The 15,200-nt window shown below is 48.3% G+C and overlaps 1 protein-coding gene across 1 annotated transcript in view; it reads right to left on the bottom strand.

The window, feature by feature from the left end:
* Nucleotides 1–9,508, bottom strand: part of htr2a (5-hydroxytryptamine receptor 2A) — a 43,014-nt gene extending 33,506 nt beyond the window's left edge. Inside the window, exon 1 of the mRNA XM_033032914.1 lies at nucleotides 8,671–9,508. Within this exon, the coding sequence (XP_032888805.1) occupies nucleotides 8,671–9,070 (400 nt within the window). The 5' untranslated portion in view covers nucleotides 9,071–9,508. The remainder of the gene's footprint in view (nucleotides 1–8,670) is intronic.
* Nucleotides 9,509–15,200: the final 5,692 nt, after the last annotated feature.

The following is a 15,200-nucleotide window of genomic DNA, read 5'->3' as shown; positions in this document are numbered from 1 at the left end:
AGGAAGAACGTGCAAACTCCACGCACACACCCTAGGGTCAGAATTGGCCTCATTGCCATTGTATCATCACCGCTGTATTCTGTGCATGAGTTTCTTATGACTAAAGATTGTCATTGCACGCTGGTGTACATGACGGTGAACTTGTGTGAATCGGGAGGCGCGCCGAGGCTGCGGCACCAGGGCTGAACACGGCCCCCGTGCACAGACGAGATTGCAAGTGACACTGACAACCGCTGGCAAACATGGCCCCGGTGCAAATGCAGCGGGATGCAACACCTGTCGCTATACCTCCTCCCTCAACTCTGTCCAGGGACCCCGACAGTCCTTTCAGGTTAGCCAGAGGTTCACTTGCACCTCTTCCAACCTCATCTACTGTATCCGTTGTTCAAGTTGTGGACTCTTATACATCGGTGAGACCAAACGCCGACTGGACGATCGTTTCACGGAAAACCTTCACTCAGCCCGCCTGAACCAACCTGATCTCACGGTTGCTGGACGTTAATAAGCGAGTTCGGTATTCCGACAGCGCATGCTCAGGTCATAGGTGACTCACGATAAACATTCTCGGCAGCTGTGCTGCTGCATGTATACAGACCTGTGTTTCATCCGTAGTCAGGATCGAACCCGGGTCTCCGGCGCTGCAAGCGCTGTTGAATTGCTACTGGACCGTCCCCGTCCCCTCCCGAGTGTCCCATCCCTGTCCGGGGTTGGCCAGAGATGTCCGGGGTGACCCTGGACTGACGAGACAATGGCCCGTTGCAGTGGCGGCCCAGGCTTACAGCCAGCGCGGAGAAGAAGCGCTAACTCCAGCTCAACTCTGTCTGTCCCGCTGGGTTAACCAACTGCCCTGGACTGATGGGTCACCAGCCCAGAGCAGTGGAATTAGAGCTTCTTCTCCACTCTAGCTGTAAGCCTGGGCCGCCACTGCTCCGGGTCAGCGTCCCGTCAGTCCAGGGTTACCCCGGACATCTCTGGCCACCCCCGGACAGGGATGGGACGAGTGTCAAGAGTGGAACACACACACACAAACAAACACATCGCAAAGGTGGGGGCCAGGGAAAGCGGGGGAGCGCTGTATGAAATTCACACGGTGCAAAGCCAAGGTGATACAGACATACACCGCGATGAACAGGAAGGTTAAGACGGCTAGCACAGTGGACCTTTAAAAGAGTGAGGGATGAGGGGAGAAGGGGGGAGAAGGAGTGGAGACACTTTTAAGAAGCCAGACAACTTTTAATAAGCCAGAGATACACAGCTGTGAAGTTTCAGGGGCATTTAACATGGTTTTCCTTGGTTCTGAAAACTCGTGTTTACATTTTTGTTCCCCAATGAGCCAATGAAAATGCCTGGTCAGCAAAGGAGATTAACTAAAACTACCTACCACTACCTCGACTACCTATAACTACATGCGACCCCACTACCACTGCACCTACGACTTCAGGATTATCGATTTTCTCCATGGCGACCTATTTTTCAACATGTGAACATTTTTCAACATGTGAAATGCGACAACTCCTCGCAACCATGAAGGAGACTCACCATAGACCACCAGCGAACATGTGGCGATCATGAGGTGAGCGCAGAGTCTCCTGCACTCCCCTAAAAAGTCGCCTAAGTGGGACAGGCCCTTTATTCTCCTTCCCATTCCTACACAGAACTTTTTGTCCTTGGTCTCCTCCATTGTCAGAGTGAGACTAAATGCAAATTGGAGGAACAGCGTCTCATATTTCTCTTGGGCAGCTTACAGCCCAGTTGTATGAATATTGATTTCTCTCACTTCAGGTAGCTCCGGCATTCCAGCTCTCTCTATCCCTCCCCCACTCAATTCGCACCAACTTCTTATTTTCACTCGCTTACAATGGCCTGTTTCCTTTATCATCATTACTTTTTTGCATATCTTTCATTCATTGTTATTTATCTCTCCACATCACTCACTGTCTATATCTCTCATTTTCCTTATCCCTAACCAGTCGGAAGGGTCTCGACCAGAAACATCACCCATTCCTTCTCTCCACAGATCATTTAAGACTGAGGTGAGAAAAAACCTTTTCACCCAGAGTTGTGAATTAATGGAATTCCCCGCCACAGAGGGCAGTGGAGGCCAAATCACTGGATGGATTTAAGAGAGAGTTAGATAGAGCTCTAGGGGCTAGTGGAGTCAAGGGATATGGGGAGAAGGCAGGCACGAGTTATTGATAGGGGCCGATCAGCCATGATCACAATGAATGGCGGTGCTGGCTTGAAGGGCCAAATGGCCTCCTCCTGTACCTATTTTCTATGTTTCTATGTTTCTATGCTGCCTGTCCCGCTGAGTTACTCCAGCTTTGTTGTGTCTATACTAGTCCTATCCTAGTTCCTGTCCAAGTGCCTCTGCAGAGCAGTGCAGAACAGCTCTCGGTATTTTCATTGTCAAATGTAAAATTACAGTCAATGTTAGCGCTCCGCAGCTCAATCTGCCCACCCAGATTCACCTCCGTGTACTCTAGCTGACAAGCACAATTGAACACACCAGATCAAAATGGCAATTCGCGCATTGCCTCTACGCTGCACTTTCTTATTGTCCAAGCGTGTCAAAATACACAAAATCCATTAATGCACCAGCAACACGCGGTGAACTTTATCACTCTATTCATTATTAATCTGTATTTATTTGAAGGAAACGTGTTATGGTGAAATTACATTTTGCGCCAGGGTTTTCACTTCAGGAACGATGATTCACATTTTCTGGGGGGAAAAACACCAGTCGGACAAAAGAGGGTCGCTACATTGTGTTCATTTTCAGGTTGGTGGGTGGTTGCAGCGCGGTGCGTGTCAGTTGCCGAGTCCCTGCGGTTACTGGAAGCCAGCTGATATTTTAAATTGAACTGGCCACAACAAGGGCCCTGCTTCAGTAGAATCGCATTGTAGTGGTGGTACACGGTCGTCGTCGCTGTCTGAGGAGAACGCTGGCCTCGAATCTTCCCGTGTTCACCGGCTGGTCCACTTGCCATTGTTCCTCGACCCCTTCTTCTCCTGCCTAGCTCTTGTTCACCGGCTGGTCCACTTGCCATTGTTCCTCGACCCCTTCTTCTCCTGCCTAGCTCGTGTTCACCGGCTGGTCCACTTGCCATTGTTCCTCGACCTCTTCTTCTCCTGCCTAGCTCGTGTTCACCGGCTGGTCCACTTGCCATTGTTCCTCGACCTCTTCTTCTCCTGCCTAGCTCTTCGCCTCATACTTCCTAGGAAAACATTGTGTGCAGTTCAGGTTTCCCAGATGCAGGAAGGATGTGGAGGCTTGGGTGAGATTGCAGAAGATGTGACCCGAATTAGACGGTATTAGGTATAGGGTGATTTCACGAAAGGTCACTGGATCATAGATCCTCACCCACGTGACCGCAAAATCCAACTGGGGTACAAGCGTCACTTCCGGTACATGTTATTGATGCTGAAAACGCGAACTTTCAAACCTGTTAAAAACCGCGAAAACGGCCCGTTTTTGAGCTGTAAATAACTGTGCCAGTCGGGGTGACCGCGAGGCACAGTTATCCTACTTTACAGTCCAGAAGATAAAGAAAAACGAATGTAAATACAAGAGGGAGCTGAAGGGGCAACAACAGCAGAAGTTGTTGGCCGTGCAGATATAAAGATCGAAAATATCGGGATTTTATCGCGTTTGCTCGCTGCATTTCATCAAAACTAAAGCATTATTGATGTTTTGATGAAATGCAGCGAGCAAACGCGATAAAATCCCGATATTTTCGATCTTTATATCTGCACGGCCAACAACTTCTGCTGTTATTTTACCTTCAGCTCCCTCTTGTATTTACCTTCGTTTTTCTTTATCTTCTGGACTGTAAAGTAGGATAGTTGTGCCTCGCGGTCACCCCGACTGGCACAGTTATTTACAGCTCAAAAACTAACCATTTTCGCGGTTTTTAACGGGTGTGAAAGTTCGCGTTTTCAGCATCAATAACATGTACCGGAAGTGACGCTTGTACCCCAGTTGGATTTTGCGGTCACGTGGGTGAGGATCTATGATCCAGTGACCTTTCGTGAAATCACCCTATAAAGCGAGATTGGACAAACTTGGATTTTTTTTCTCTCTGGAGTGAAGGAGGTTGAGGGGAGATCTGAGAGAAGTATATAACATGAGAGGCGTGGATATGGTAACTTCTCTGTGGATTGTCACCATGTTGTGGTGGAGAAGCTTGTGTGGACCTGAGATCCCGAGAGTGATGCCGTCTGGAGCTATGCTCCTGGTAGGGCCACCCTGGTGGTAAGGTCGAGGGGGAGGTCTCTGATAAAAGGCAATCCAACCAAGACCTCAACGGTGGAACAGGCAGAGGACAATGGCTGGTCTTAGTGGAGCGTCACAACGGCTGGGAAGGCGGATGAAGGCTGCAGCAGAAAAGGGTCTCCGGTCATCTTGGACTCCATGCCACTGGATCCCAATCCAGATCTGTCGAGGACCATGGGGTGCTGACTGTGCACAAGTCTCCCGACGTTAAATAAAGTCACACGCAGGCGTCCTCAATATAGGGAATAGCACGCTGGAGACACCCATGGTCAACCATGACCCAAGAAGAAGGATAAGATAGACTTTTTCCCAGTCTGTAAGCGTCAAATAAGAGAGGGCACAGCGTTATGAGAGAAGGAAAGTTTAATGGAGATGGGGGGAGGGGCAACTTTTTCCACAGAGAGTGATGGGTGCCAGGAATGCACTGCCAATGGTGGTAATGAAGCAGATATGATAGTGGTGTTTATGAGCCTGTTAGATAGGCACATAAATTTGCAAGGAGTGGAGGGGTATGGATCACATGCAAACAGAAAGGAGCCATATTTAAATTCCTTTAAATTACTTTAAGGAGGCATCATATTCAGTTCAGACATTGCGGGCTGAAGGGCCTGTTCCCATCCAGTACTGATCCGTGTGCTATGTCCTAATTATCTCCAACTGGAGGATGAGTGTGATTGGCACTCTCAAATGTTGATGGCCAGTCAGATTAGTTGACCAAAAGGGCTGAGAACTGCAGTTCCTCAGCTCCATGTTTATGAATTTCACCAGACAACGGATGGTAATGAGGAGGTAAACAACGAAAACAATATAAAATGTTTTAATGAGATCACGTCCATCTGATCAAAATCACCGTAGGCCAGTCTGCTCCATCGTCCCTTGCCCCAAGGATGAACCTGTGGAATTTCTCTACACTCCCCCTGCTGTCTCTGCCCTTCCAAAAGTAGCAAACAAGACCTGTACACAGTATCCCAGGTGCCGTCTCAGCACAGCAGCAGGTGCAGCAAGACCACTTCAGTAAATCCTCTGAACTTTATCTTCTCTGTTTCATGTAGAAATGCAAATAGCCTGAAAGAGCCAGGCATTAAAGGTAAATATCTCATTACTCAAGTTGACTGAACAGGACAGACCTGAGAAATGTATAATAGTGTGGACGCTATGTGTATAGAATTTCAATTCAGCTCACACGTAAAATGTTAAGTGTGATGAAGTACCACATAAATGATTTGATGTCAAAAATCAGGTCCATATGTTCAAAGGTGCGGTGGCGTCATGGAATATGAAATTGGTCAAGGGAGATGGTGGTGTTTTGATTTTAAATTCCCTTATGAGATTTGACCATTGTCGGGAATTGCATACCATTCCCCTTGAGAAGCTGGTGGTGAGCTGTAGCTCTGAACCTGGAAGGAGGGGAGAGAGCCGGCAATGCTAGACCAACAGAGGCAGCTGCTGCATGCACGTCCCATGGTGAAGGTGCTCTACTGTGCTGTTGATGGGAGGAGGGGGGAGGCTGATGATGAACCCTCCACACACTTTCCAAGGCAGGATGGTGGGGATCCATGACCTACAGGACCAACCTCGGGAAAGGGCATTGGGGCAGTCGGCATTCTTGTGCTGGTGTTTCTGCATCTAGGGTATCTGGCATTCTCTCCTGCTATGCCCTCCCTGGTCTCTACTGAGATCTGCACTGGACTGGGCACCCCCTGGGCATGTAGTGGGTGCCACCATTGGTCAAATATTGTCATCTCGCTCACCTCCTCTTTGGGATCCTGAGCTCTGTACATGATGGGGAGGAAGTCTGGAGCTCAGCTCCCAAAAGATCAGGAGACCAACAGGCAGTGTGTCACTGTGGGTGGCAGTTCTCCAGATGCCCCCAACAATCACTGGGCACTGTTGGGAGCTGGCTCTGCCCAGGATGTAGACTCCTACCGCCTGGGGAGATTGGCATCCCCGGACAATTTTCCACATCGTGCAATGTCCTCCAGGAGTTGGCAATTAGATCACATAATTCTCGTTTTGGTCCATTTCGGCACCAGGGTGAGTTATTCAGGCCTTAATCCCCCACACTACAGGTGAGGTAGGAACCAGTGGAAAGATTGGTGTCAGGACAGGATAGGGACACGTGGCACCACAATGACAGGACGAGTGATCTGATCAACTGTGGAACATGTTGCCAATGAAAAATGTGTTTAGTTTAGTTAATTGTCATGCAAAACGAGGTACAGTGAAAAGCTTTTGTTGTGTGCTAACCTGTCAGTGCAAAGACTATACATGATTGCAAGCGAGCCATCAACAGTGTAGTACATGATAAAGGGAATAATGTTAAGTGCAAGATAAAGTCCAGTAAAGTCAGAAAAAAGCTGATCTGAGGGTTCCCAATGATGTAGATAGTAGCTCAGGGCCACTAACTCTCGTTATCGATAGGAAGGTTCAGTTGCCTGATAACAGCAGGGGGGGGGGGGGGGGGAAATGAGGTAAGCAGTGCAGGAACATGAAGGGTGCACGTGTGGGTTCTTGACAGGGAGCTGGAATAGGTGAGAGGCTGTTAACCAGCCGCTGCTACCCTGTGAGTATTAGCATAGAGAACAGAAGCAAAGAAATCATGCAGAACGTTAATGATCTCTGGTTAGTGTTTAGCTGCAGCGCCAGTGTCAGTCTCAGAAGGTACTGTGGATTCTGACTGGGGAGTTAACTCTTTCAACAGCAGGGAATCAGTAGACTGACACAAAAGACTGCAGATGCCAGAACCTTGGGTACAAATCAAGCTTTTGGGGGAACTTGACGGGTCAGGCAGCATCTGTGAGGGAAGATGGACAGATGACATTTTAGGCCAGGACCCTTCTTCAGATCAGAAGACATGGGGTCAGATGGATGGAGGGGGGGGGGGGGGGGGGGCGAAGTGAGGGAGGACAGACTGAACACCCAAGCTCAGGGAACTGGGTCTCTGCACATCCCTTTGCAACTGGATTCCCATCAATAGACCACAATTGTATGAATTGGCAGCAACACTCCCTCCTCATAACCATCAGCACAGGAGCACCTACCTCAAGGCTGCTGGTGTCCCTGGATGGAAATGAGAAAGGAGGTGTGGGGGCAGGTGGTACATCTCCTGTGGTTGCAGGGGATAGATAGAATGATGGGAAGCGATTGTGTTTATTCTCAAGAGGCAGCGATTGTCGAACCTGTCCTACTAGATCGGGTTCACAGTGAGTCAGAAGCCCGTGGCCAGGCAGCGGGCTTACTCACTGCAAGCCATCCAGCAGACATAACCATGAAATGACGAATTTGAATTCCCCAGCAATTTGGGCTCACGCCTGTCAATCAACTGTTCAGACCTCATGAAACGAGTCCAGGACCACAACCTCTTTCCCACTCTAGTCTAAGGCCAGTCATTTTCACCAGTGAATCAGAATCATACATGAAGTGGATGGAAGAACCTTTAAAGCTGCCGCGTACGGCCTGAAATGGCGGGATAGACGCTATGTGCTGGAGGAACTCAGCGGGCCAGTCAGGCAGCATTTCTGGAGATTAGGCGACGTTTCGGGTCGGGACCCTTCTTCGGGCTGAAAGGAGTTGGTTTAATTGTAACTTTACAAGGGGAAAGGAAAAGAGAACTATAATCTTTGGGGAAGAGCAGCCTTGTTCGTGGGATTAGCTGGGTAGTGAGGAGGGAGGATGTACTGAATCTTTCTGTGGCGTCGGGTTCTGCAAATCTCGGCTCATGGGAGAAGTTGAAAATATCAAGTCAACCTTTCGAATGCATATAAAGGCACAGGGGGTAGACTTCACTACATTACTGTGAAACATCTGTCGGTTTGAAGTGCTATTTAAATGTTTATTTCCGATATTAACATTTGCAATTACCTGGAAAAAAAGAAGCATTTTCAAAGCCATTTACACAATTTACGAGACCGGACTGCACGCTCGCTGGATGTTACACACTAACTGTAAGATCGCTGCTGCTGACATTTTCAACGCTACATTTCCCTAGCATGCATGCCAATGTTTAAAGATACGCAGTAGGAGTGTTTGGGAGCTGGAGGGTGTATATTTTAAAACGTTCAGCAAAAAGGGCCATGATTTATTCAGTGAGAGTTGCCTTTCTATTTCCATCACAATTATCAGTAAAAGTACTTGTCCTGCTGAAGATGAAAGCAAATCACACATCCTTCCACTCCCTGTCAATAGCGAGACCCAACCCAAGGCATCTCACTGGCAGCGTCGCAAATCTGGAGCCGGCCGTTCGTGTTAAAACACAGACACATTTTCATCACGTTTACCACCTAATTGTCGGCACTTGCTTTACTCAACAGGAGCTCCTCGGCGGCGCAACAAGGGAGCAAAAAAAGTCAAATTAAATCGTTAAAAGCTGCAATTTCTTCAAAAGCTGCACCTACCGTACAGGACGGTGATGAGGGACACGGGCATGACCAGGATGCCCACCAGCATGTCTGCTATCGCCAGGGACATGAGGAAGTAGTTGGTGGCGTTCTGTAGTTTTTTCTCCAGTGACACGGCCACGATGACCAGAATGTTCCCACCGATGGTGAGGAAAATCACAATGACAATCAGCAGGGCCGCCCAGTTCTTGTCCTTCCTGCTGCTGCTGCTGCCACTGCTGCTGCTGCAGCCTTGGTTGTGTAGGGGCTCGGGGGCCAGGGTGAGGTTACAGGAGCCGGATCTGTTCGCCAGCGCTGCCAGGGCTTTGGTGCCCAATGCGCTGAGGTTGTCCAGGAAAGGTGCATGAGAGGAGGCGGTCAGGTTAGTGGAGTTCCACACTTCATTTAGGGAGCTCATTCTCTGAACTTCAAGCCTGCCACACTCATCGGCCAAATCGATCACATCCTTCTAAGGAGTGTGTTACCTCGCGTGGCTTACTGTGGACACGGAAAGCCAGCACCCCCCTTCCAGTCTCTCTCGCCACGTCCATCCCAGTCCGTCAGCATTCCTGGGAAACACTTCAGTCCGGAATCTAGCAGCATCTACAGACGCAATCCAAGTCACTCGCCGTCGCAAATCCACCGCTGCCTCCCACAGTCGAGTCACTCCTCACACGGGTTGTGTTTTTAACACAGGACTGTTCCCAATGTAGTCACTGGGAAATAATCTTCCTGCTGAAACAGAACTGCACGTGCAAGATCAATCCCGGGACCTCGGGCTTATTTATTCTTCACTGACACAAAGCTGCTGATTTTGCGCTTTTCCAGAGCCAAGATTTTGTGTTCTGAAGGGATATCCCCCTCCCTCCCTCCCTCCCGCGGGCTGGAGCCGGAGCCCACGTTCCAGTCAGGTTCGGGCTGTGGATTTGCATTCATGCTTCAGCGCGTTTCTTCGCTGTCTTCCCATCCGCGGCTCTCCACGCTCTCCGCTCTCCCCGGCAGGGAATCCAGCAGCGAGTGAGTGAGTGAGTGAGTGCCAAGTGTGGGTGGGCGCACCAGGAAGTCTGGGACTTCCAGCAAAAACATCTCAGCATCATCGCCACCACAACTCACCAGCACCATTCCTCCACCAGGAAGCGGGCAATAAACAGCTATATCCTCAACACTTTAACTACCTGTGGTGACCGCATTCTGCCCGTACTCACTAATCAAAGAAAAATACATTTCGCTGAGGATATTTCATTGGAAATCGGGGGGGGGGGGGGGGTCTAGGAAACGCCGTCGCTCGGTGTAATTAACAGATTAAGGTGCGGGGGGGGGGGGGGGGGGGGGGGGGGATATTTTAGAGACACAAGAGACTGCAGATGCTGGCAACTTCAGCAGTGGAGTGGAGGGGAGGTCTGGGGGCCGTTAGGGGAGCGAGGCCCGGAGCTGCGGGAGGGAGCGACCGAGAAAGGAGAAATTCACCGACCTTTTTGCTCAGTACATATTTTGATTCGCCGTCTGCATTAATATTAGGATGACAATGGCCTGCGTAACAATAGATGTATCCATAACTAATATATCCATTCTGCTTTTTTGAAAGATTAAATTGGCGTTGATTGTCTACCAAGTACATACATGTCCCCCACAAAGTACACTTGTATTGCAATGAAATATCCTTTCACACACATTGACGCAGTCCATGAACACAGCCCACCAGCGACTCGAAGGTAAATGCTGCCCTGGGTCTACAGAAGGTCGCTGGCATAGGCCAGGGCTTGTCCATTAGTTGAGTATTTGAAATGCCATGGCATAAAAGGTTAGAAAATAGAGCGGTACAGCACAGGAATAGGCCCTCATCCCACAATGCCCGTGCCCAACATGATGCCGGGTTAACTTATCTTCTGTATTTGCACATGTAGATCCATATCCCTTCATTTCCTGCATATCAAGGTGCCCATCTAAAAACCTATTAAATGCGTCTATCAAACTTGCCTACATCAGGACCCATGGCAATGTGTTCAAGCCACCCACCACTCGCTGTGTAAAATAATTTGCGCTGCACGTCTCCTTTTAATTTTGCTCCTCACACCCTAAAGCTATGCCCACTAGTCTTTGACATGTCTACCCAGTGATAAATATTTTAACTATGCCTTCAATGATGTTATATACTTCCTTCAGGTTTCCCTTCAGCCTCTGATGCTCCAGGGATAACAATCCAAGTTGATCAAACCTCTCTTTACATTCGACCCCACTGAGTGCAACACCTCACACCTACTTGGAATAAAAGCCACCTGCCATTTCTCCCCATTCCTGTTGTTGATCTACACCCTGCTGTATACGTTGACAGCCTTCTCTCACTGTCTGAAACTCCAGCAATGTTGGTGTCATCTGCAAACTTACAAACCAACACATTTACATGTACAGCCAACTTTTATATACATCACAAACAACAGACATATCATCACATATCCCTGCAGAACTTCACTGGTCACCAGCCAGAATAACACCATTCCACCACAACCATCTGCCTTCTGAGTAAACTAGTTCTGAATCCAAATAACCAAGTCACCACGTTAAAATTCTGCATCAGCCTATCATGAGGAACTTTATCAAATGCTGCACTAAAATCCATGTAAACAACATCCACTGCCCTACCCTCATCAATCACCTTCGTCTCCTGCTCAAAAGGCTCAACCAAGTTGTTAATCATGACCTGCCATGGACATAGCCATGCTGACTGTCTTTAGTCATCCCCCTCTCTTCCAAATGAGAGTAAATCCTATCCCAAAGAAAGGGTAATGTGAGGCTCACTGGCTTATAATTTCCTGTATTGTCTCTACCTCCCTTCTTAAACAAAGGGGCAACACTGGCTCCTCTTCAGTCCTCCTGGACATCGCCTCTGGCTAGGTAAGATACACCCCCACGTGGACCCAGATATTTGCCTCACCATCCTCCTATAGTAAATAAAACCTTTCAAGTGAGTTCAACCTACCATAAGTGTGTTGGTGAATTTAATGTCCACATGGTGTTGTTCCTGTGTCACAGAGTGCATAGTTCCTTGAATGTGGAGCCACATGTAATTTGGGTGGTGAAAAAGAGTGGTCATGGAACATTGGCCTTCATCATTCGGGATGCTATATTACAGTTATACGAGATGTTGGTGAGGCTGCATTTGGAGTATTGTGTGCTGGTTTGGTCACCCTGCCTGGAAGGATGTTGTTAAGGTGGAAAGAGTGCAGAGAAACATTGACACGGATGTTGCCAACACATGAGGGCCTGAGCCGTAGGGAGAGGCTGGGTGAGCTAAGAGTGCAGGAGGCTGAGGGGTAATCTTATAGAGATGTGTAAGATTCTGAGGGTAATAGATCGGGTGCAAGTACAGAATCTTCTACCCAGAGTAGGGGAATTAAGAACCAGAGGGCATAGGTTTAAAGTGAAAAGGGAAAGACTCTAGAACCTGAGGAGCAACTTTCTCATCCGACGTTTTATATATGGAACCAGAGACAGAGCCAGAGCCAGAGGAGGTAGTTGAGGCTGCTACTATAACAGCCACCAGGGCATCGGAAATGTCCTCGCTCTTCAGGGAACGGGGATTCCCCTCCTCCACCACAGATGAGGCTCGCACCAGGGTCTCTTCCATACCCCGCAACACTGCTCTCTCTCCCCATCCCCGCACTCGCAACAAGGGCAGAGTCCCCCTAGTCCTCACCTTTCACCCCACCAGCCGGCAAATACAACAAATAATCCTCCGCCATTTCCGCCACCTCCAACGTGACCCCACCACTCGCCACATCTTCCCATCTCCCCCCATGTCTGCCTTCCGCAAAGACCGCTCCCTCCGCAACTCCCTTGTCAATTCTTCCCTTCCCTCCCATACCACCCCCTCCCCGGGCACTTTCCGTTGCAACCGCAAGAAATGCAACACCTGTCCCTTCACCTCCCCCCTCGACTCCATTCAAGGACCCAAGCAGTCGTTCCAGGTGCGACAAAGGTTCACCTGTATCTCCTCCAACCTCATCTACTGCATCCACTGCTCTAGATGTCAGCTGATTTACATCGGTGAGACTAAGCAGAGGTTGGGCGATCGTTTCGCCGAACACCTCCGCTCAGTCCGCAATAACCTACCTGAACTCCCGGTGGCTCAGCACTTCAACTCCCCCTCCCATTCCCAATCCGACCTCTTTGTCCTGGGTCTCCTCCATTCCCAGAGTGAGCAACACCGGAAATTGGAGGAACAGCACCTCATATTCCGCCTGGGTAGCTTGCGTCCGGATGGCATGAACATTGAATTCTCCCAATTTTGCTAGCCCTTGCTGTCTCCTCCCCTTCCTTAACCCTCGAGCTGTCTCCTCCCATCCCCCCGCCCTCGGCTCCTCCTCCTCCCTTTTTCCTTCCTTCTCCCCCCATCAGTCTGAAGAAGGGTTTCGGCCCGAAACATCACCTATTTCCTTCGCTCCATAGATGCTGCTGCACCCGCTGAGTTTCTCCAGCATTTTTGTGTACCCTAGCATTTAAAATATATTTGGACAGGTGCATAGATAAGAAAGATTTAGAGGGATGCGGGCCATATGCGGACCAGGAGTACTAGTGTAGATGGGGCATCTTGGTCAGCATTAGCAAGTTGGCTAAAGGGCTTGTTTCCTTGCTGTGTGACCCCATGACTGACAAAGGCAGCACAGTAGATGTTATCTAAGGCATTTGACATGCTCTTGAATGGTAGGCTGGGACCAAAGATTATAGCACATGGGACCCAAGGTGAGCTGGCTAATTTGATTCAAAATTGGCCAAGTGATGGGGGTTAGAGGGTAATGGTGGAAGAGTGATTTTCTGATTGAACGTCTGACTAGGGCGTACTGCAGAGATCAGTGCTGGGACACTGGCTGTTTGTGATATACGTCCATGACTTGGAATGAAGAAGGAATGATTTATAAATTTGCAGCTACAGCAAGATATAAAGCTGTTAAAAAGTTGGCCGGAATGTTGGCAGATGGAATTTATTCCCAACAGGTGTGAAGTGATGCATTTGAGAAAGTCAAATAAGGATAGTACATATACAGTAAATGGTAGGGTGAAAGGAATATTGATGAACGGAGACACCATGCGGCTCAAATCCATTAGCGCCCTGAAGGAGGTGAAGAAGGTGGATGAAGTGGTGAAGAAGGCACATGCCATATTTGCCTTCATCGGTTAGGGCATAGAATATAAAAGGTGGAACCACAAACAGAAACAGTGGGTCAGTCTACATCCATGATGGCAAAATATTCAGATTGATTTTTGCTTTCCCCCTCTGTCCTGATGCAGACTATTGACCCAAAACATCGACATACACTTTAAGATCTCACAGATGCTGTCAGACCAACTGAATTCTTCCAGTGTTCTGTTTGTTGTCCCAGATTCTAGTATCTGCAGTCTAAATATCAGCAATAATTTGTTCCATCCCAACCACATTGACATACAACAAGCAAGTACACCTACTAACGCTTCTACTTCCTCAGATGATTTAGGAAATGCAACATGTCTCCAATTACTCTTACCAGTTCCTGGAGGTGCACCATATAGAAAGCATCCTATCAGAATACATCACAGCTTGGCTTGGCAGCTGATCTGTCAAAGACCACAATAAATTACAGAGTTGTGGTCAAGAGTCCAGTTTATGACCCAAACAAGCCTCTTCCCCCACGGATCCTATGTACACTTCATGTTGCCTCAAGAATGTAACATAATGAAGGGCCTCTTACATCCTAGTCATTCATTCTTCTCCCCTCTCCCTGGGCAGAAGATACACAAGCTTGAAAGCATGTACTACCAGATTTAAGGACAGCTTCTTCCCCTCTTTTATCTGACCTTTCAAATCTGTGAATGAATTCTGACCTCCTGATCTACAATATTGCAGCCTTTACGTATATTTTTAAATCTGCACATTCTCCGAAGGTGTAACATTAACTTCTGCATTTGGGTTTCTGGTTTCACAGTTGCCTGGCCTGTTGTAGTTGTGCATGGCCCTACAGATTATTTATCTGGATAGCATACAAACAAAGTTTTTCACTGTGTCTTGGTACAGATGACAATAATAAACTAATACCATAGGAATACCAATTCCTCTTTGGTCTTCATAAGCGTTGGGACATTATGTTACAACTTTGCAAATCACAGGTTAGATTCACCTGGAGCACTGTGTGCAGCTCTGGTTGCCACCACATAGGAATGATATGGTTGTGCTGGTGGAGTGCAGAGGAGATTCACTGGGATATTACTTGGATTGGACGACTTTAGTTATGGAGAGAGATTGGATAGGCTGAACATATTTTCCCTGGAGTGAAGGAGGCCAAGGGGTGACCTGATAGAGGCGTATAAATTATAAAGGACATGGGAAAGGGTACATAGTCAAATTATGTTTCCCAAGGTAGGGTATCAAAAACAAAAAGATAGGTTAAGGTGATAGGAAGAATTAAAAAGGATCTAAGGCAGTCTTTTTACACAGTGTGGTTTATATTTAGAATGCACTGCCAGTGGAGGTGGTGTTGGGATCAGATACAATCACTACATTTAAGGCAGACACTTAA

This window comes from Amblyraja radiata, chromosome 14, assembly GCF_010909765.2.
Source record: "Amblyraja radiata isolate CabotCenter1 chromosome 14, sAmbRad1.1.pri, whole genome shotgun sequence".
Classification (NCBI taxonomy): domain Eukaryota; kingdom Metazoa; phylum Chordata; class Chondrichthyes; order Rajiformes; family Rajidae; genus Amblyraja; species Amblyraja radiata.
This window is presented reverse-complemented; position numbering and strand designations above follow the sequence as displayed.